The sequence below is a fragment of the Anas acuta genome, chromosome 6, assembly GCF_963932015.1.
Source record: "Anas acuta chromosome 6, bAnaAcu1.1, whole genome shotgun sequence".
NCBI lineage: Eukaryota > Metazoa > Chordata > Aves > Anseriformes > Anatidae > Anas > Anas acuta.
The window spans coordinates 30,572,344-30,595,658 of NC_088984.1; the positions used below are offsets into that span (position 1 = coordinate 30,572,344).

The 23,315-nt window shown below is 44.7% G+C and overlaps 1 protein-coding gene across 27 annotated transcripts in view; it reads left to right on the forward strand.

Moving 5' to 3' along the window:
• The window catches only part of LRRFIP1 (LRR binding FLII interacting protein 1), a 100,963-nt gene that overhangs the window by 10,027 nt on the left and 67,621 nt on the right, over nucleotides 1-23,315 (forward strand). For 2 of the 27 annotated variants that reach the window (XM_068686289.1, XM_068686307.1), the window contains exon 1: nucleotides 413-434. The exons of 23 other annotated variants lie outside the window; for them this stretch is intronic. Coding sequence is in view for 1 of the 4 variants with exons in the window: in XM_068686286.1 (XP_068542387.1) it covers nucleotides 12,329-12,331 (3 nt within the window). In the remaining 3 variants the exon portion in view is untranslated. Of the gene's footprint in view, nucleotides 1-412; nucleotides 435-12,309; nucleotides 12,332-20,830; nucleotides 20,854-23,315 lie in introns of those variants that run through there. 2 more of the 27 variants (XM_068686286.1, XM_068686291.1) reach the window with 2 other exon arrangements.

The window sequence follows — 23,315 nt, forward strand, 5'->3', positions numbered from 1 at the left end:
GTAATGCCCAGGGCCTGGGCAGGGCTGCACCTCCGTGCTGTTGGCAGTGCCTTCAGCATATCCCAAGTGGCATGCCTGGATTTCAGGAATAGCACCAAAAAAACCACGAAGGCCGTTTGCATCCCCCAGCAGTGCCTGCAGTCCCCTGGTTCCCTGTGTCTGTTAGGATGCAGGCTCGTCAGGTAATCCAGCGTAGCTCAGACCCAGTTTGGCTGCAGTAATCCTCTCCCACCCCCACGCAAAAGCTGTCCAATCATTTCTTAAACAAGGCTGGTTTTTCGGCTTTAATCGGAGCCGCTGGGTTGTTGAGCGCCATCTCGCTCAGTGCAAGTTGTCTTGACATGTCCTGGCTCCCTGATGGAATTTTTCTTAACGCGAGGGAATGGGTCGTGAAACGATAGCAAACGAGTGGGTGATTCCTATCTGCTGACCAGGTAAGAGCCCCTTGTAGATTAAAAGAAATTAATGAGCTGTAATGGTGAGAGAGAGGATAGTGTGATTTCTTTTAATATATTTTTTTTTTCACAAGTTTGTTTAGAATTGCTGGAAGCGTGAATTTTTGAAATGTTTTCTCTGAAATTTCTTCTCCGTGGCTTTTCTGCGAACTCAGCGTGGAAGTTGGCTGTTGTCCATAGGAGCCATGGTTAGAGCGCTGTGACTGCATGCGTGATGTTCAGTGTTATTGTTGAAAGGATGGAAAATCTGGTAAAGCACGGGGTGTAGCAGGGGGACCTTCTCCTCTGCTAGAATACAGCTGCACCGACGTGAAAAAGCAATTTCACCAGGCTTTGTTGAGGTGGTTTCTCCGGATATCGGCGCTTTCCCTGAAGTCAGGTTTGCACAAGCAGTTCTTGGCGTTTCTCTGCTTGATGCTGCAAATCAGGAATTTCAGCCCGTGCCCTGCCAGCAGAATACAGGTAGCCTGCAGCTCGGATATTACCTTGGGGATATCGAAGGTAAACAAAGGGCTGCAGGTCTCACTGCAGGGAGGTGGTGATGGTTGAAGAATTGCGTGCAACTGTCCCCCACAACTTCTTTGCACATGTAACAGAGCTCACAAAGTAGTGGGGGGCATGGAAACATGACAGTTTTTGCAGTCCTCTTGTGTGTATATGTGTGTGTGTATAAAAAAAGCAAAAATGAGACTCTTCTGGTGGTATCTCTTGCAGATCCCTTCCTGTAATTGCTGTACTGTACTTCTGATCATCTCCAGTCCTTGCAGTGACTCTAGGTACTTCTCAAAATTTAATCTGAAGCTGATGTGTTTGGAGAGGTAATGAAAAACAGTGCCTTGCAGCATGGAACCAGCGTGCTGTAGACTGACTAAACAGATTGTAAACACAGTCAAATGGTCTATTGCCAGGTTGCTCTGTTAACTCTAATCAGGGTAACGAGCTAAATTTAATTAAATCTGCTTGTGGATGAGGACGTTCCACCCGAGGAAAGGTGCTCCCGAGGTCATCCCCAGGTTTGAATGTTAATGCTACGTGTTAAAACCATACAGTTTTGTCTCTCTTTTGGTTGGGGCCAGGTAGGAACGTAGCATTAAAGACGGTACTGGTTGTTAGTAGTCCATGCCAGAACGTGGCAGTACACCTGGAAGGAGTGAGGAACTAATTTGGGGTATTTTGCAGGCACCATATTTATTGCAGGTGCTGTGTAAGCAAAGATTGAGCTGACTCTGTACTTGAATGTTTGTGTTTGGAACTCCCACTTCCTAAAGTACTGAACTGTAAATAGAAAAGGGCTTTTTTAATACCCTGAAGTTCAGGTCAGCCCTTTCCAGGGAAAAAGGCTTTTAAACAAGGAAGGAGAATAGTGGTTTTGTGTTTTGTTTTTTAAATACACGGCTGGGAAAGCAAAGTCCTGCTGAGTCCATATCAAAACTTTTGCATAAACACAAGGCTGTCTTGCATTGTTGTTTGTTTTTCTTTTAAAAGGATGTTCAAGCCACTGTAAAGCATACACATTTTTTAATGGTTTGTATAGGATTATCCTGTGTTTTAAGGAAAAAAAAAGGTTACGTTTTTGGAGATAAACTCTGTGTATCTATCTTACTGTGAGAAGCTCACGTTGAGCGTCCCAACACACTGATTTTTGACTTGCTGCCAGTGAGCTATGGGATTGAGGATCAAAACTGTTGTTGGAAGTGCTTAGTACAGATAATAATAATAATAATTCTGACACCCTAACAGTTTAAAAACAGATATTGACTGTTAAGGCAGTATGGGTGACTGGTTTTGACTATGCAATCTGTGAAAATAAGGCTGAAAGGAACACTGTCATGGTTTTTCTTTAAATAAACATGCAGTGTAGCTCCTGATGAGTAAATGCTGTGCTGTGTGGTCAGGACAGAGACTTTTTTTTTTTACCTGAGTTTTTTGACACTAAACTTCCCCAAATTCCCCGAACTTGCACCTTGAGCATTGTAGGAGATGGCATGGAGCAGTTGTGCAGATCCAGGAACAATCTGGGGTAAGGATTAGGGTTATATGATGGTCATTTCATTAGGAAGATACCATGCAGGAGTCATGCAGATCCAAGAGCAATCTGGGGTAAGGCCCGTGGGTTCCTACAGACCGCATCGCATGTAGCTGTGTTACGGCTAGGTGATGGGGGAGGAAACCTTAGGCATATTTATTTCTAGGTAGGTTAAAAACCCCATGCTTCTATTACTGAAGGTTTCTTGGGTGCATTTTTAGGTATGTTGCTTCTCAAAGGAAAAGGCCCAGGGACACAGGAGAGGGTGAGTTGACCCCACAGAGCCCAGAAGCTGGGGAGGGCTGGTGCTGGAGCCAGCAGCTACCTAACATGTTATAACTTCAGCTGCTGCAGTGTTTGTTTTCCACGCTGCTCAATTCTTTGCTTTTACCATGCTGTTGCTTGCTTTATGAAAGCTTTTACTGACTTAGAGCAATTAAATGGTCAGGTATAAGTGGTAAGTGTCATGAGTCTTCCCAAAGCCTGGATCACGTTTGCATTTCTGTCCTACGAGCACTCGTGTTCCTCCGGGTTGTGCTGCGAGTAAAAGTAAATCCAAAGGAGGATGAAACAAATGTTTTCCACCCAGGAGAACTCGCCTTCAATGTCAGACAGGCTGTGCACCAGATAGCCAGTTATATATAGCAACAACACGCTGCCCCTAGCACGCTCTGCAACGTGCTGAGCTTGACAGGATGCCATCTGAGGAGCAGCAAGACATTGCTCAGCCTGGGTTTGCTCCTGGATGGTTACTGGGGGAAAGAGGGAAAGTGTGGAATGGTACAGGAGGGCAATCCAGATGCCTAATACCCTAGGCTGAATTGCATTCTTGCTTTAGAAATGGCTACTATAATAGTTGTGCAATCCTTATATGCTCTTTTTTGTGTCAGACTGCTGCTTTTGCTTCAGCTGTACAGCAGGAGCGCAGGCTGGGTGTAACGGGATGTAATATTAATCCCAGCACTGCCAAACCGGGACAGTTGTGTAAATGGATTGAGTTTCAAACTCTGCAGCATCACAGCACGTTTTGTCTGCGGCGTGACCAAGCTGTACAGGGAACACCTTGTAAAGTACAGGAGTGGGATTTGTGTTTGGAGAAGGCAGCGGGTCTTGTTGACAGCCTTCTGTTCTCTTGAGCATTAATTTGAAATAACTTTTCTTGCACAATAGTTCTTAAGCTAGGCCTATTTTTATTACGCGTTCAAATACTTAGGCTGGGTGGGAGTCTGCAATAAATATTTCTGTTCCCTGAAGTGATGGCTGTTGGCCAGCTTCTGCGCTCTTACTCATCAGCTGCTGGTCTTAATTCTGCTGAATTCAACCTTTTTATCTCCGAGGAGCAGGAATAATTTGCATGCAGGTTTCTGACTGCTGGGTGTTGTTTCTGTAGGGGGATGCCGAGAGGCCTTGGCTCGTTCAGGAGCTGATGATGCTGCTACGTTGTGTGACGTTGTGCCTCTCAATGGACATGTGCTGCCTTCAGATCTTTCCTTTCTCATGTTGTATTGGAGCCGGACACCCTCAGAAAATTGTACTGGCCATTGCCAGCTACAGGCTTGTTTTAAAATGAAAAATGAAATCAAGCTAGTGCCATAAAGGTCTATCTGAAATAAAAAATCTGCAAGCTGGAGGCAGCGTGAGCGCAGCGATGCAGTTACACTGTGGTGGTTTATCTCCTCATCCTGTTTGCTTGCTTACGCACTGAGATTATGCTACATAAATATGAAACCCCAAGATAAAAAATAAAAAAAATTATAGCTTCCTAGAAGCCTTTTTAGTTTGTCAAGCTGTGCTTATTTTAGAAATGGGCTAGTTCAGGGGCATGGGAGAAAATCATGGCAATGCCATCACATGCTTCAGCAGTTAGATGTCAGAGTGCTCGGCATTTGTTTTGCTTGAGCGCTTTTCAGTGTTCCTGCTTTTAGAAGGTAATCAATGTGCTGTGCAACTGCTGTCTCGGTTTCGCGCCTGTGTCAGCTGTCTGCGTTAGGGAATATTCCAAGCTCATCAAACCAAAAAGTTGTAGTCTTCTTTTGTTACAGCTTCAAGAAGTGCAGAGAACTACGAGGGCCTGTTGTAGGCAGATGTCTCACTTTTTCTAGCACAGCACTGTTGGAAATTCCAGGAGAAAGGGTAAGGATGGAATGGAAATGGAGAGCGAGCTACCCGCTCGAACGGTGACTCAAACCAAGAGCAAAGTGAGCCTGGCAGAGTACCATGGGAAAATCTGTGCTGCTAGGGCAGTCCAAATGCCACGTTTTACAACTGAGATGCTTATTTTGGGAGGGGAGAAAAGGAAAAATAAGTTGTGATCATGCAAAAGGGGAGGAGGAAAGCCTTCCAGGAGTGCAGAGCTGCTGGCTCATGGTTTGGGTGTTTTGGGCTTTGGTGAAGCACGATGAGAAAGGCTGAGCTGCATTTCCTACCTGCACTTGCTAAGGTGAGAAGCCAATCGTTACAGAGATGAATCAACTGGAAGGTTGACCTTGATGCATCCAGCCCCTCCTGTCTCCTCGTTAGGATGGCTTTGATCTAGTGCTGATCTTTTGGCACCCAAAATCGATTACAGAGCCATTGCACTGGGTGGAATCGCTCTCTGTAAACCACAGCAAACACTACTGGCCCTACTGACTGCAAATATAACCTCCTTGGTGCGATGGCTGTTGTATTATGATGCTTCCAGAGGGCAGGGTACACATTTAGAAGCAACACTGATTTACTAATAAAAATCTACAGAAAATGAGCCTTTGTGCTTAGCAGGCTTCCTGCTCCTCTTAGTATTTTTTTTAATTCTAGTACAGGCTTAGGAAGTTGTCGTGTCCTGTCCCCAAAGGTTTGGCGAGTTCCAACTGTATGATTTAAAATACTTACTTCGGAGAAGAGAATCAGTAGAACTGATGAGTTGATGAATGAGCCGTAAGAGTGGACAGGGCAGGCCAAGATAACTCCCAGTAGTTCTGGCTGCTTCTGTATGTAGCGCACCTTTTATCGCTGTGTTTGGACCAGAGGCACATCCTTGCATCCAAGACTTTTGGCACCCTGGCTCTTCTCTTGATTTAGTTGTAGAGGGTGTAGGCAGTGATTGTTCAGCAGTAGTCTCAAAGCTCTTTGAAAAAGAAGAGCTGTAAAAGCATCCTGGTAAGGTGCAGGAGCAAAACTATCAGCTTGATCCGTGCCTCCTGTTCTTGAGATGACAAAGCTGGATGTGGGAAGGGTGTGCAAGGAAAGGGGCAAGGTCGTAGCTCAGTCGCTGACAACAAATGGTGTACATCTCTGAACGAGCTCTAGTTGGAAGGAAATCTGTGCATGTTTACTTCTGGTAAAAGACTGAGTAACAGTGAAACTCTAAACTGGAGCTTTGCTCCATGGACGTAGTCATGTTTTGTTGTTGTTTTTCCCCATGTGGGAAGGCTGAAAGCTTAGGTAATTTCTTTTATAAGGTCCTGTCGCAATCACCAGCCATCTGAAGCTGGAGTGTCGTCAAAAAGAGAGCTTGAAAATGACAGCTGAGGGCTGAAAAAAAACACACCTAAGAGAGGAGGGACCCATGCTCATCGCTTCAGGTGTTGCTCAGGGCTTATTCTGGGTCCATTGGAGACATCTGGAAGCTACGCTGCTAGCATTATCGTGTGGTGGAACAAAACTGATTTCTCAAGGTTGGGCTCTGAGATAATTTTGTGAAATCTGGAGGACTTAGAAATAACCGAGCCTAAAACCTGGACGTGATCCAGCCTCTGTCCTCCCAGTTTGTGGTCCTTGCAGCTGCAGGTCCCCAGTACAGCAGTTTCCTGGCCCTGCAGAGCCCAGACACGTGCAATCAGCTGTCACCCAACGAGACTGTATGCAAGGAAGTGGCTCCAGTGTCCTGAGCAATTTGGTAGGATAGGTTATCAAGTCAATTCTTTTTTCTTTTAAAAGAAAAAACTGCTCAGAGCTTTAGTTTGTACTGGTAATTGATGTAAAGACCTCTCTGGCTCTCATAATTAATGTTAATGGCCTTATCGGTATTTGCCATATAATTAAAGCAAATTGCATAGTGGAGAAGTAAAGATCAAGTTATGTTGGTGAGAGCAATAGGCTCTAGCAGAACTGTAATTAAAAATAAAACCGCAGAGAAAGTGGCAGCTTTCAGGGAAAGGTTTTAGCGATGCTTCTAGTTGGAAGAAATAACAATGTTTGCATAGGGAGTGCATTAAAATTAATAATTGTATAGGATAATTTGATAATAGTTAATAAGCTGGGTGTATTTACTCATATAAATGTTGCATTTCTGGAGTGTAGAAACGATACTCAAAAAACTCTCCTAATTTGTGTAAATGCAGCTGTATAGTCTGTCCAGTCCTGAATACAAAGCTGCCTTTTGTGATGGGTTTTGGCTTTTCAATGCCAAACATCTTATAGCAGTGAGTTGAAGCAGCTTTACCTCTCATGAAAGCAAAGACTTTGTGCTTGACAAAAGGAAGGGCCTTTCAGATCCCACGTCTTTGGCAAGGCTTCCCGTGATTCACGGAGGGAAGTGGAAATCAGTTTCTAAAATTAAACTGAACTTTCACTTTGCTTTTTTTCCCCTCCTCGCAGTGAATGTGTTACATGTGTTACGGTCTTCTGTGGCTCTGGACGAGCAAAGAGACTCTGCTTGAGACTTGTCGTGGCAGGACTGAGCAAACCTGCTCCCTGCTTGGATTTTTGAAGTCACCAAGGACAAGTTACTTACGTCATCTTGAATCTGATCTACTCAATTTACCCTTTCCCTCTTGGAAAGGAAGGGTGAGAGTTTCCTGCAGTCCGAGGTGGACAAATAAGGCAGGCTTGTGTTACGTGCTGGAGTTACGGGAGTTATTTGGGGATGGCTGAGTTGGTCAACAGCTGCAGCCCTCTGCTCTCATGTGAATGGCTTGCCTTTTGCCACACTGCTGCTTTTAATGAGCTCCAGCTGGACGTGGGGCAGTCCATAATGGAAAGCAGATTGGTGATCTCATGGTGTCCACAGTGCACTCGAGGTGCTGTGGTTTGCTCAGTCTGCTGGGCTGCAGATGAAGGTTGAATCCTAAAATGAGGTGGATACCTGCTCGTTGTTTAGGTCACGATCAGTTGGCAAAATGTTGAAATTTTGCCTGAAAGGCCAAGAGGTGGCAGGCTGAGGGGGAGGGAGAGGCACTGATTCTTGCAGAGAAGCTATTTTCTGAAAGAAACAGCTCATAATCTATGAAAGTTATGTTATAGTTTAATTCTTTTTCTTTTTTTTTTTTCCTCTCCAAAAGCCATAACGATAGTGGTTTATCATCTGGTATTAGGATTTTCCTCTGGAAAAGCAGATACTCAGACAATGCATTGGTGCAGAACCGTGATGGTGAGCCCCGAAAGGACAGGACAAAACATGACCAAGGGAACACAGCATGGGTTCATCCTGATGCTACCTCCAACAAAGTCGAAGTACTTTTCTGAATCAGAACAGAAAATAGAAAAAATATTCACTTGGAGATTAGAGTTACCATTAGTTCAGTCTTATTAACTGTTTTTTTGTTGTTGTTTTTTAGCTGCAGCTTATTTTATTTATAAAATTGCTTCTTAGTGAGTTTAAGTATATGAAGTGTGGCATTCACAGCCACAGTTGGTTTACCAGGAATGTACGGTGCAGCAGATTTTCCTTTTCCTCTGCTATAGCTTGAAAATAAATCCTTAAAGAGCTAAAGAGCTTACCATACCAAAAGTAAGGCTGTGTAAATATCTGAGCACATGGAAAAATAATTTTCCTCTTACTACCGCATTGGAATTTAGGAGAATTACTCAATTTTAGCTGCTCAGTTGGAACCGCTTAAATTAGTAATGATTCTGCGAACGTGAACATCCAGATTTTCGGCAGATTTCTGGAAATGAGAGAGGCAGTGCTGGCACACGTACTGAGATGACCATTACCAAGCAGGATTTCAGAGGAAGTCTTTTCTGACAGCTTGCACTTCCAACAGCTGACACTTTCCAGCCCAAAGTGAATGCTGAATTAGGTAACTCCACATCAGTCTTTGCTACTTGTATTCCACTCGCTTCTCCTTAGACTGCAGATTTGACATAGAGGGTACTCGAATCCAGCTGTCTGAATGCAGAAATGAGTTACCTAAGCACCTGTAATGAATTGAAATGGTACTGTGGAAGGGAATGAAAGCCTTAGACAGTTGTTAGTGGGATCTCCAGCTGCCAGATCTGTGTTGTTACCAAGGCAGATGTTGTTGCAGTTGGATGCTTGCAGCAGTGCTTAGGACTGAGCAGATGCAGAAAAGAAACCTGGCTGTCAGCCTTGGGGTAGGTTCTTGAAGCTGCTGGGGATTTCTTGGTGGGAGGAGTTGATGCTCCTTTTCTTTGTGGCTTGGTACAGGTCTCAAGGTCGTGGCCTTTTGCTCGCACCCAAGTAATCTCGGTCTGAGGGGCAGGCTGGTGAGCAGGCTGTTGGTTAGTGCTCCTCCTCAGAGTGGAAAGGTAATCACCACCTACCTACTCACCACAAACCCTGTGTAAGTGAGGGAGGGAGAGTATTTAACAGCTTCCTCTGGATGACCTTATCAAGAAGATGATGCTAAAATTCTAGACCATAAAGCTGTCTTGGCGCTGTCACTTAGGCATTTATTCAGTTTAATGTAGGGTTAAGTGTGGGTTATTTAATTTTTTATTCATTAAAATATAACATGTTTATTTGTAGATTTTTTTTAACCACAAAACAAACAAAGAAACAAAAAAAAAACTATGGTTGATATGCTCAACTCAAGTTTGAGATTTCTTTGTCTGCGCTATGGAAACACTTGTGTGTTATTGCTCCTGCAGTCATTTTGCCTGTATTTCAGTCTTGGTTGCATGAGGGAATGGAAAACACCCAAAACAGTCACTCAGTTTTTTGGGGACTGATAAATTACAGTGTCTTCCTGGTTCCTTATATCATCAATTAAACTAACTTCAACTTGTTCCTTACCGTTTACGCTTCTGGTTGTTCTTTTACCATTAGCAACTGTTGGATTTCAAGATGGGGTCCATCCATCACTTCCTAAGTTAACAAATAAGTCATCAAGATAAACTAATTGGTTTATTTCTAAAATAGATTACTGCATGCTTCCCTTCCACTGCCATCTAGGGGCAGGATAGATAAGGAGAGGGTGTTGCAGTCGTCCCTGAAAGGGTAAGCAGAGTGATGCAGACCAGAGGAGGAAGCACTGAGAGGTACAGGCTAACTGCTGGAGGTAACGGTATGTTCTGTAGCTTCCCAGGTCTGCACACATCCAGAAGGTCTGTGGCCTTGGAGAGCCCATCTGCAGAAGGAGTCGGGGAGATGAGCTGAAAAATGCTTTCAGACCCTCATGTTCAGTTGAGCTGTGCTACCTAGTACGTAAAAGCCTTATTTCTGTGCAAAGAAAGTGAAATTCAGGCAGGTGCTGGTTTTTCTAGTGGAAGCAAGAATGCATTGCTGTGCTTCTGAGCAGCTTTTTATAGCATAAATGCTCTTGTAGCTTCCAGCCCTGAAGTTGAGAATAAAACCACTCTTTCAGATGAAATCAAGCGCTCATGAAGAATTTAGTCTGTATAGATTTTCCTTTGTAGGGCTGAGCTGCTGCTGCTGCTCCCAGAGTTACAGATCTTATCTTCTGCTTAAGCAGGGTGAGAGAAAGACTTATTACTTTAGCATGTTAGTTGCTTTTGGAGCCACTTCTGTTTGGAATATTAAATACTCAGGTATGTGAGCAAAGTGAGTGTCAGTTACAAACTTGGAAAAATAATTAACCAAAACTTTATTAGACTCTGCTTAACTCTTGGTATAGTGGGCATTTTCTTTAAACGTAATTTTTAAAAACAAATTTTAATGTAGACTGGTGGTGGTGGTTTAAGGTTAAGATTGGAAAAATCAAGACACTGCCCTTCTTAAAATATAGTATTCTATAAATATCTCTGTGTTGATCGAGCTAAATAACCACTTCCTTCAGACCACTTTGTCCATAGGTTCTGTGGAGCAGCATGAACATTTTAGAGACTGTTGACTCATGGGGAATTGGAAATCAAAAGGGTCAGATCCTGAAAAATCTCTCCTTTACTAAGTCTCCCCAAACCACCTCTGCTTTGCTCTGCCGTCTCTGCAGTTGTCTACGTTCCTGCTTGATTTGTGCAATTAAGGCTCAGCTTGGAGACCTTAGAGGGGAAGCTCAGGCTGTGTGCCCCTCCCCAGAGTGGATTCAGCTTATCAGGGCTTGCCAAACACCCTGCTCCTTCCTTTCAGTAACTGAGGGTTTAATGGTGAGACTGTTGTAGAGATTCCTTGTTCTCTGAATGTTTTAGATAAATGACTCTTGAAGATTTGTATCTGTGAGATCGAAATTCTAGGTGTAGGTATTAAAAGGTATAGGTATTAAAAGCGACTTTCATCGCTTCTGGTCTGAGCACTCATCGGTGACAGTGGTAACGAGAAGAGAATCAGTCTGCACATTTTAAACATAAATAAAGGATTCTTAAGCCTTTTGTATTTAACTGTATTTTGTTTTCTCTTTGAGACAGTTTCTTAGAAAGCCCAGTAATGTGTGGATGGACCATTGCCTGGAGAGCTGGGACTGAGGGTGTCTGAGAGGTACAAGCGGTGTGAGCCTGATGTGATGCTCTTTTAGGGTTTTGGTGAACACGTGAGGGATGCAATGAGCAAGAACTGCGCCGAATTCAGGATGAAACACCCCTGTAGCATAAAAGGTTTAAATGTCACTGTAAAGAATGAAAGGCTGATTGAAGGAGGAAAGACTATTTTTATACCCAGCTTGTGCACTAGAGAAAGCACAGTTGCATACTGTTAATTCTGGTGCTTCTTGAGGACCAGGGATATAATATTCAAGCTATACTTACCAGACCTCTGCCTTTCCTGACAGTTGAACATGTGGTTTTAGTTTCAAGGCTGTGGGCAGTCCTGCTGGATTCAGCTGAGCCACGGTGCTTGCACTTCATATCACCAAGGCATTACAAAGTTGGGGACTTAGGTTGCCGTAGCATAAACAGCACCTAAAAGAGCCCGTACAGCCCCCAGCAGCATGTAACTGAAGAGCATCAAAACCTTCTAGACATGAAGAACTCTAGTTTTGGAGGGTAGTGTGTGCTATGGGAAACATGCACGGCTTTCTAGAGCCTTATTTTGAGTTTCATGTCATCTGAATGGCATTTGCTCATAGTAAATGCATTTAACAAACTAATTTTAGAACTATAGGTCAGCACTTAAATTTGTTTTCTTTTCATTAGTCTCATAACGAGATCAGGTCTTCAATCTTGCAATAAACTGTACTTATTCTCATTTCTTCCCCGTCTGCCAGGTACTTATATTTAGTGCAAGTCAAAGAACGTGCTGGGTGTGCAGCCTGTACTCTTTATAAAAAGTTGGACTCCGTTTCTAACAATTCAGTCATATTTCCAGCAGTAGACTTTTTTTTTTCCCCTCTCTTACTCAATTTTTCTTTTGTTCCCAATCTTTTGTTCCTTTTGTTAGATACAGAAATACCATTGCACAAATCAGCTGGGTTGTCATGGGGAAACTTCACAGCAGGAACGTGATGAAAAGATGGCCAATTTTTTTTTCTCTCTCTGAGATACCGCAGGGGAACGAACAGCAATCGTTTCCTTACCAACCTACAGGATAGCTCGTGGATGAGGCAGGAGCGATGTGCAGCCTTCTGTTGTTCCTCTGCTGCTGGGTTTGAGAGCTGAGCGAAGGAGAAGCGGGTGGCAGCCTGTTGTCCAGGAGTATCCCCTGGACTCAGTAAGCACTCCAAGTCAGATTGATTTCGCTTTTTTAGCGCAGCAGATCCGTGGAGCAGCGTGTCTCCTGCTGAAAGAGAAGCACATGGTGAGTACGCCTCTGCCATCTGGCCCTTGTCGCTCGTATCCACCTCGTTAAGAATGGAGCTTTCCTCGTCCCTCGGGACGCAGCGGGGCGAGTGGCAGCTGCCGTGCTGGCAGCGTGTGCTAATGCCCTAAGGAGATCGGATCAAGAGGTGCCTGCCCACGAGCTGTGAACGGGGCATGGCGCAGCAGGCACTGGTTCAGCAGGGGAGAAATGTGTGAATTCCTCTTGTAAAAGTCACAGCCTTCACCACCCCAGCTTCTGCAGCTGCCTCTGTGGGCTGAGCTGTGCACCTCATTGATCCTCGGGACAGAGGTTTTTATGGGGTTGATGATAATCAGCCTATTTAGAGTTCTTTCCACTCCAGCGGAATTGATGTAAGTGCATGGCAGAAGTTCAATGCTGCACATCATTAAGGGAAAGCAAACCCTTCATCTGGCTTGGTGGTGCTGAGGGATGGCTGTTGGGTCAGATGCGATATCATAGCAGGATTGAAAAGGTCAAATAGATGACATCGTATGTGGGGCAGATGATCAATGCTCTCAGCACTATACTTAAAATTTACAGGGCTAGCAGAACCTACCTAAGGAGGGAAAGGTGCTAAATGGTTTGTGTGTCCTTTAATGTCCTCACAGAAGAGACAGCTAGGGTGTAAGCTGTGTGCTCGTTGTGTTGGGAGGAGATGGGAGTATGTTGTCTCACTGCGACTGCAGCAGAAGGCTCGCTTCCTTTGCTGGGAGCTGCGCCGTGTGAATCCCCGTGAGAGGAGGGATGGATTCTGGTAGCAGCATGCTATGGCTGTCACCTGCTTTGCTATTGATAAACTATTAGCAGAACAACACCCGAACAGCATGAAAAACGTGCTGCAGTGCAAACATCCGGATCGACTAAGAAATGATTTTAATGGGGGTGCTGGATGATTTGGGCAGTGTTGATCCAGTACGGTACCAGTGTCCTACTTAATCTGCTCTGTCTGTAACAATTACAGTGTGCTGCAGAGGATAAACCTCTAGTCAAGGTTTTCAGAGCTCCTTAGTAATCAATTGTGCCAAACCAGTGGCCAGGAAGCTGTGCTGAGGACTTGTTGCATGTGGAAGTGTGGCTGTTCCAGCTGAAGCTGGTAGGGGGTGCTCACCAATGTGTTTTCCTTTTAGTGTCAGTGCTGGGAAGGAGTTAAGAACTGTTCAGCAGTACAGGGCAGCACTGGCAGGGTTACTCATTTGAGGTATGGATTCATACGCTCATTTAACGAAAGATTTGATCCTCGTGGCTTAATGCAGGTGAGTTGTGATCTCAGTTGGTCTCTGTGTGCTCCCAAAACATGAACAGTTCACACGATTTTGTACAAATAAGAGAGCAGAAATGGATATCTTTGCAGAGAGTAAATACTGCAACGGGGCTGTAATGATATCGCATTACGCTTGATCGGGGTGTTTTATCTCAACATGTGTTAAACCTGAGCCTGGCAAGGAAACTAAGGGGAATTTTGGGACAGTCTCTTAAAATTAGTTGGCTTGCTCGTGTTTTTACTGGGAAAATCTTCTGTAAGGGGAGGCCAAGCCATGAGAAATAATTTCTGCTTCCAAGTGGCAACTGGAGAGGCAGACTCGGAAGCGTCAGCACGGCATGCTCGTAGTGCAGGTGTTGCATCCTTTACAGTGGGCTCTCTGTAAGGGCATTTAGAAGTGGCATCTCCCAGGTAAAGCTTGGACACGATGCACCTGCAAAGCAGCCGTGTCCGTGATAAGCCGGGTGCCTGCCAGCTGACCTGGGAAGAAGCTGCTGGCTGGGGAATGGGGCATGGGGTTTATTTGGGGCATGGGGTATTTGACAGGCTTAAAAATATTACTTGACATTCTGACTTCTGGTTATCAAGTATGCCTTCGGGATCGACGTTCTGGTGCCTCATGTTTCCTCCTGTCCTGGTAGCTGCCAGGCCAGTAGCTGTAGTGTCTCTGCAGGTGCAGTGTCACCCCGTGGTGGTCTGAGAGCTCTTTCAGCCCCGTGAGCACCTCTGAGTGTTTTGCTTGCAGCAGCATGGTTATAGTGGCATATCTGTCAAAACCTGGACTGCTCATTGTCCTTACCTCTGTCATAAATCTTGCCGTGTACTAGAACTCAGCCATCTGAAGACAGCTTGCCTTGCTTTTCCCAGGCTTGCTGCAGACACTATGGGATGTGCACAACCAGTTACACCCGGGTGGCTTTCCCCGTCTCGGTACCACAGGCTTGCAGTGAAGCTGACACTGCTGACTGTGGCATTTGTTGGAGAGCTGTTAGCACAACTGGAACAAGCCCTCTGAACGTTCAAGGCTGTTTTCAGATAACCTTGATGTTGTCAGAATCACAAAAGCCCTACTGAGCTAATAACCATATAATTCTGCAGCCTTTTCTTTGTGCGAGTGCAGCAGCGATGTTTTTTTGTTTTTTTTTTGTGGTGCTGTTAACCAGCTGTGAGCTGACAATTCATTAATTGCGTGATGGTGTAAAATTGTGCAGCTCCACATGTTTTATTTAGCAGAAATCCTAAACCTGCTGTTACCTAATGGATAAGCTGAATGCGTTCACATGTTGGCCAAATACACAGCACGTCCAGCTTCCGTATTCACTTGTTTAAGTGTTTTTTCAGAGAAACTGAGCATCACTTCCCTGGTACACTTCCTTCTGCTCCTTCACACAGCTCCTAGCAAAGGATGGGCGCTGTGTAGCTGGAACGCTGCATCTCCTAGATAGACTGAGGCTTGATGACCTCAAGGTTTTTTGAAACCTTTTTTGGCACCTTTATCTCCAAGTATAAATAGCTCACAAGCCTGTTCCTCAGCATTGGCTAGACATAAAGTGGCGCTAAATGCTTTTGCGAGGTGAAAATAGGCTTTCTCAGTTACTTGTAGATGGAGCATGTCCAAGCTGTGTGCTATATTTACCGCTTCCATTCCCAGCAAGTTGTGCTCTGTAGATGCAGGCAATGTCTGCACATTCTGTATACTGTATTTAAAGTGCTCCCCTCACGAAAGACTGCTTTAAAATTATTCATACTGTTTTTACACAATTATGATTAACAGCAATTCTTAGGTCTCTCAAAGAATCACGTAAGATGGTCAGGTAGCGCTGCTTCCTTTGCCAGTGTTTGCTGTGAGGCTCTGGACAAGTCTGCCATTCATTCCCTTAAGTCTCAACTGATTGATCTCTTATTTTGTTTTAAACTGGCTGGACAAGCATGGATTTTCATCCTCACGCTGCCTCATGGGAGACAGGAGAGCTTCATAAAGGACGTGGCTGCAATATCCTCATGCGACTGCCAGGGAGGAGCAGGTGGGCAGAGCCTGATTGGGAGCTCAGCAGGGACAAACTGATTTATCTGTGTTTGTTTTTTTTGGGAAAGGTCATGGGGAATTCTCAGTGACCGCAAGGAGATGTTTTTCCTCGCAGGCAGCAGCTGTGGTTTCCAGGAGCTCCGTTAGTTCCCTGCTTAATTGGTGCTCAGGAGCCACGGGTGATTACTACCTGCTACATTATCACTGCTTCTGGTGATGTGGAGGGCTCCTGGAGGTGGTCTCTCCATGTTTTATTTGGTTTAAACACTGAACCCTTGTACGAACTGGCTGTGCAAGGTGATGTGACATCATTAAGGCCTTTGATAAATTGCTGTGAATCTTTTCTGAGATGTTACTGCCCATGAAAAATCCTGACCTCCTGCCAGACCTAGGAAAACAAATGGAAGTTGTATAACTGTGTATAACTTCACTGTTTTTTTGTTGCATAACCTAAAAGCCTACTCCAGCTCTAGTAGCAAGCTGCCTCATGCTCATTAATAATACTTGACATTAATATTTTTCAATACATTGGCAAAGCTTGTACCCTCAGACATACCTGTAAACCAGGTGTGTTTTGTGCATCTGTGGCTCTGAGTAACTCTGCACCCGTGACAGCTGGATTAAAAAGCCGGGGAAGCACAAGGGGCTGTCTGAGCTCTCAGAGAGCCCCTGTTGGAGCCATGAGCGTGTACAGGACCTCCTAATATGCTGTGTGTGTTTTTTTTTCCTGCTGTAGTGAAGTGCTGAGTGCAGATGCCGACATCTTTTGGATGGCTGGTATTTAGAGAAAAAAAATGCATAGGTTTTGTTAGAGCTCTTTGAAAGCACTGAAGCTGAGAATGAGGATACCAAAAATAAATTACTGGCAAAATGAAGTGAGGTAGGATTTGCATTTCTGGGGAGGGGGGGAGGGCACAGAAGCTTAATACAAACTAAACATCCCTTTTCTTCTGCCACCTTTGCTGGTTTGCTTCAGCTTTTTTTATTATTATTCTTTGCATAAGTGGTTGAAATGCCTTTGTTAGGGGTAATAATTTAAGGAAGGCTGAATTACCATGTCCTGAGCAGGAATACAGAGGCATATACCTTCTACTGTGGTCTCTTATCCTCTCTGTCATCCTGAGGTCAGCTTAAAAAGTGCTAATAATCTTCATCCTGACTGAATTTTCAGGTAACTAAACACATGCTGGAAATCCAGGGATCCAACTTTGTGTGAGTGAAGTACTGTCTCTGTAGAAACAGAACATTTGCTTTGTTTGATAGCTACTCCCTCTTGTGGGTTTCAGGACAGCTTGAACAAGCTGGAAGTTCATTCTTGGCCTTACTGTAGGGAGTAATTCATCGCCAGGACTCCTGTGACCTTCTCGATGAGATACTGACCTGAAGACTTGCTTCACTGCATAATGGGAAATTGGAACGTTCTTTTATTTCAAGAGGACTGAATCTGTTTATTTATTAAAAAAGCACTTATTCCTGTTTTTCTTCCAAGAATTTGCACTTCTCTGCTGTTGGTGTTTAGTATGATTTGCTTTTTGTTTTGTTTTGTTTTTTTAATAAAAGTAGAGACAAGTCTGTATCATGACACTTGTCTTTCAGACTTGGCAAGTGTGTGATATACTGACCGAATTACACTCTCTCTCATACCTCTTCTCCTGCTGTCAGCACTTCTGCATTGCAGTTCATGGGCTATTGCTCGAGCAATAACCCCCTGCAATCGCAAAGAGCTGCTATATTGCACAAGTTGCTTCTGAAAGCTAAATTCCAAACAAGAGCGATGTTTCCTTCCCACATGCTCTCCCGTATGCCCACTCAGTACAAACGACTTAACTGTGCAGAAGATTAATCTTTTCATGGAGTTTCTCAGTTGTTCTGCTGGCGTAAAACTTGGGTAATGTTGTGTGAAGGTTTCAAACTGCTCCCTCGTGCGTTGGTTTTCCTCCAGAGGGATGTGTAATCTCTGTTCTCTGGGCCAGGAACTGAAGCACAGTGAAGTTCTGAATCACTCCGAACTGATGGCAGAGACCTGTGCAGCTTCACTGCCTTGCTCTTGGCACGAAGCTCTCCAAAAACATCCCACTGAAACGTAGGGAGACAAATTGTCCTGACCTATTGCACAACGCGAGGGCCCCACACGAGTGTGATTTTCAAGTACCAGCAGTTCACATGATCTAACTTCAGTCTTGCACCACCTTGGAGTACTGATACAGTCGGTCTGGGCGTCTTGTACTTGGTGTGGCCAGCTCCATGTGATGCGATGAGTAAAAACCTTTTCTGAAAACACTTTTCCTGCCTCGGCTCTAGCCCTGCCTTCTTTTGGTCTGGCTCTCTGAGGGCTCCTCATGCAGGAAATACAGAGATTCAATTGCTGTCCTGGGGCTGTGCCTTCTGTGGGCGAGCTCTGCTTCCCAGTTAGATGGAGTGACGTTGTCTTTGCAAATGAAAAAGCCTCTACCTGGCTCAGCACGGTTAACCTGTGGCATTCGGTTAGGAAGGAATAATAAATAAAATTGGTATCTGTAGGTTCACTATGACCTATTGGAGGATGCTATTTTAAAGAATAATCCACGTGGATTTTCTTCTATTAATGATTTACTGGACTTAAAATTTGTTCTTTGTTGGTGTTGAGCTGTTTCTGCCTTTGCTGCGGGAGTAACACTATGTAACTGGCTGTAGCAGTGGCTGCCTTTGTTTTGTTCAAACAGATATAAAACAGACACTTGATAAATAGGAAAGAGGAGCAACAAATTTCTTTCATTCCAGAGTTAATCCTAAGGAATAGCAGTTTGTATACAGCAACTGGAGTATGGCTATTAAAGCTTGGGTGTCACAGGCACTTGTCTCCTGTACTTTTACTGAGCCTTTTTTCCCTTCCAGACTTATTTTTCATTAGCATCTTATTTCCCCTCCCTTCTGTGCTCTCTCATTTGATACTCATCATCTGTTTTAGCCGTGTAATGTTCTTTGTGTACCCCGCCATGTGCTTTGCTTGGTCTGCTGTATTTTCAGTCCTCCTAAAGCAATATCAGAACCTTTTATTTTAAAAATGTCAGGGTCTTTTTCTTCTCTACTGGTAGTTTATGGACACTGCTCTAAGCAGCTGCTGAGGTTTGTACTGGTAATTTTAACCTCCTAAAGGTGCAGAGCCCAGACTTGCTGACTCGTATCCAGGTGAAATTTGGAGTTCTGTGGGTACCCCATTCTTGTGATCACTGATAACATTTGCTTGTAGCAGTCTCTGAATATCGGTTCTTATTTTAAATATTTGTACCAGTCAGGAACAAAAACTGTTTATGTTCACGTTCAAGAAGATGTTGGCACTCGCCCAGCCCTGGAGCCCTCTCCAACCCGTGTTTATGCTGTGAAGCAGCGCCTGAAATACTGCTGTTTATTGCAGCCTCCCAGCTTGGTTATTGTGCTTACTTTCTCCAGGAGCGTGCTCAAGACAAGCGCATTTGATTTTTGCTGATGTCTACCAGCGGCTGGACTCATTTTTGCATGCCTGCGTCCTCGCTGAAAGTCTTTCTGCCACCTCTGTGTGCCAGCGGACCAGCCATGGTGAGAAATGCGCTCTGCTTGCAACTTCATTTTCACAGGGAAGAAGCAGCAGTGGAGCACCAAAATGCAGTTCAACTCTCCATTCGTAGCATCGCAGTGAGGTATTAAGCTAGAGATAATGCAGAGCCGTTAAGATTGCGACTTATTTCCCATCTCTCACTTCATATATGGTTTAAGCCAAAATTACCAAGTTTTGCGTGCTACCAAGTCATTAGCACTACCCGGCTAATAATCCTGCTGCCTGTATTGTAGCAGGCATGCAGTTTTTCCCTCCAAAAAAAGAAATGTGGAATGCCAGATATGTGTTTTTAAGTTAAGATGTCAAGTCTGTTTGAGGAGCGCTTAACTCCAGACCTACTGTGGGACGGGTTTTACAAGCTCTTATCTCCTTTAGGTACCCTCTTCTGCCCAGATTGCTCTTAAGCCCTCTAAAGTCTGCAGTGAACTTGGCGTGGCTTATTACAAATGCTCTTTTAAAATCAAGCAGAAATGCATTATTTAAAGTACTCTGGAACTCACCATTCTGCTTCTGTTTCTTTGAGGTTCAGTTTTATCTACATTTTAAATGTGGTTAAGTCATTGCAAAACGCTGCTGGTCTAATAGGGAGAACTGAAAAGGGTCAGTGTGCTTGCTTGAAAAGAGAAGTTTCTCTTTTATATATATTAAAAAAAAAAAAAAAGTATTTAGGGAAAGGAAGTGGAGGAGAGCACTGAATGCAGCTTCATGCGAATGAGTATTTCAGGAGATGGCACTGGGAAGCTTTTCATGCATTTCTGGTGAGACTCCAGGACTTGGTGTTGCTGTCAGTTAGCTGGTTTCTGTTGTGTTTTTCCTTCTGGGCATCATTGCTAGACTCAACAATTCTGATCCGTTTACTTGAGTGGATGACCCAGCTGTTTCCAAGGTCAGCGTCGACTCCTCCAAACTATTTTACATGAATTGAGCTCAAGCACATGAGAGCAGAAACACACGGGGTGTACGAAGCTCATGGGTTTGTTCCCTGAGATTACAGCTGTGGAGTGGCATCCAAATTCTTCCCTGGTGGGAGCAGTCACTTTCTGCCTAGAGCCGTTTAGGGAGGAAGCACTAATTGAAGATGTGACCTACATGTGGTGAGCTGATACCGCCTTGGTGCTCTGCCAAGCACGCAGCCTATAGAAAAGCGCTCGGGGTTCGAAGCTGTGGGGCTGCCAGCCAGCTCCTGCACCGGAGTTGTGCTTTCCTCCCCGCCGTGCTTTATCAGCAGAGGAAAATGGGGCAGGGCACGTATTGCTAAGCAGCTGTGAAAGTGGTATGCCCTCTGTATACAAACTGATAGCTCGGGATGGCTTTATGCTCCTGACCAGCGACCTTCCCATTCTGCAGGCTCTGCTGCTTACAGGAATGTTTTTACAGGGCCCTACAGAGCTGATTAGTTGACAACTAAGCTCCTCAATGTCGCCTCCAAAGCTGCCTTGAAATTCTCCAGCATTTCCACGTGGAGAGGGTTTGTTTAAATTGAAGGAGGTGCCTCGAGCACCGTCCCTCCTACCACGAGCCTGGAGCCTTAAAGCAGAGCCCAGCTTGTGGCCGAAGCTGCAGCTTGGTACGCGAGGGGCACAGCATCGCGCCGGGGGCAGCACCAGGAGCGAGCTGCTGAAGAACTCATCTGCAAGGTCTGTACGAGTAGCATGCATGAATTCCTTGAGCAGGTAGGAGAGGAAAAGACACCTTACAGCCTCCCCACTAACTGATGAATGCCACAGTGTTCCCCCCCATACCTTGGGGTTTGAGAAGCCCAAACATTTGCTAAAGGAATAGATGCCTCTCAGCCCCTACTAGGATCTGTGGCAATTGTTGCAGGATATCCCCTCTTTACAGCTGTTTTAGGATCGATTCCTTACCGTAGGATTTACTTTGGCAATCCATGCAAGCTTCTGATGGAGCGGAGTTATTGTTTAGGCTGTATTTTTAGCAGCAAACCCTTTGTGACTACATGGAAATGTAATTTATGAAGTAGGATGCTACTCCTTAATTGTCTCTGACGTTGTGGAAGCGTACGCAGTGTTCACCGCAGCGTTCTGCAAAGTAAACATTCCCCTTGTGTATGGGGAAAAGGGGCTGTGTCAACAAGACTGCCCAGCTCCTGCTCACATGCTTGAATTATCTCCCCGAGATGAGTTTCCAGGCAAATGCACATAAGCAAATGTTTCTCCAAAGCTGACAGTGTTTGTATGTAAATTCCTCATTAGCTGCGGGTCTCTTCCCTTCCTTCTCTTCCCAGTCTCTGGCTCAAAATGTTGAGCGAGGAGACCGAGAATGCTGACCCCTTAAACACAGATAACTCGTGCTAGCACCATCGGCATGCCAGAGGGGAATGTCTGCCTGTTCGTACTCCCTGCTCCTGGCTCTTGGGAGTTACCAAAGAGAAAAACAAAGCTCTGGGGTTCGGAGAAACTTTAAAAACAAAATGAGAAGTCAAGCTTGGGACACCCGTGCAAGGAAAATTCTCCGTAAGAAGCATCACTTCATCTCCCACCAAACTTCAGTCTTGTAGGGTTGCATGGAAGGTAAAGGCAGGATCGCTGTATGTTTGAGGTGGCGTGCTGGTTATCCTCCATAGTGAGGATGAAGGTCAAATATTTGGGCTGAAACCATAATTATATTCAGCTGGAAGTCTGAATTGCTAGACCTGGCTTTTACCAGCTCCCAGTTGCCACAGCTGATGGTCCTACAACGGGGCAGGATCAGGGGCAGCACCTCTGCCCTTCTGCTCACTCTTCTTTGGGATTCCTCTCGGTCTTTCAGGTCTCACAACTTCCCACTGTGGTGAAATGGTTAGTGCAGCTTCCAGCTCTTAAAGCTTTAGGTTTGAGGCCTGGGAGCTGACAAGGCCCAACACTGTGGTTCCACCAGCAGAGAGGCATTTTTGGCTTACAGGTGAAATACTCTGCTTGGATCTTTTTGCATATGCTTTTCACACAGGTGTTTGTATACTCAGGCTCCCTGAGATGTTCCTAACCAAAACGTGTTGTTTTCATCAGATACCTTAAAATTCTGTACGTTTTTCCCATTATTAAGCAAAGGGACAGAAAAGTTTGAGTCAGTCAGGAAGCTGCTAGGAGCTATTCTTAAATCTGGCTCTTCTAAAATGGGAAGATCCCACAACTTTGCCTGCATCCATATTCCAAACTCCTGATGCTTTGTGATGTTAGGCATGATATGTATTCAGGCTCAAAACACTTTTGACTATTTCTTTTGAGTTTGGGGGTTAAATGGGTTCCTGGAGCTGATATTAGACCATGGCTGCCTCCCCTCTAGTCATGCTTCCCCTCTAGCATGACTTCAGCTCATCTGACTTCGCCGTGCCGAGAAGCACTTAGGCCTTTCAGCGGTTTCCTTCCTCCTCCTTGCTGTGCCGCCTTCTAGCCTCAATCGAAAATAATCTGTTGATACTGGCAGTACATTTTGGTGATGAAAACCGGACATTGTTTTCCTAAGAAGCATTTAGTTGTGTACACTTGAGTTCATTGCCTTGGTTACGGTTTACAAGGAGGTTTTGTTAACTCTGCCAGCTGAGCTGCGAGGGTGCCAGGGTGCCCACAGCAGACAGAAATGATGAAGTGAAATGCACGAGTCGTTTTTTTTCTGCTTTCATGTCTTCAGAAGGGTGTTACTCTGTAGATTTTTATAGACATTCTTGAACATGAGAAGAACAAGATTACAAACTTGAGGAGGAGGGGGTGGGAGGGGAGAAAAAAGTCCTCGAGTAACCAAATTTTTCTTCTGACAAAGTGCTTTCCAGCTTTTTTTCCTCTGTAAAATGAGACTGGTCTTGTCAATGGTGGGAACAGACAGTGCAAGTAATAAACATGCAGTAGAGGGACGATGCTGGCATGCCAAGAAATGCTACTTGAAGATGACAAAGGGAACACACAGCAGAATTTTTGTAGGTGTAAGTAGAACCAGCTGAGTTGCATATGGAGGTGACAGGCACTATTGCAGTGTGGCTGCTGATTTTAGGAACTGATACTGGTGTGGTCCAAGCTGGAGCCACTGTGTTGTATGTCACAGGCTTTTCTGGTGTTTAAATCTACCTGGAAAGGTTTTGACTACTTTATTCCAACCTGAAGCTGTG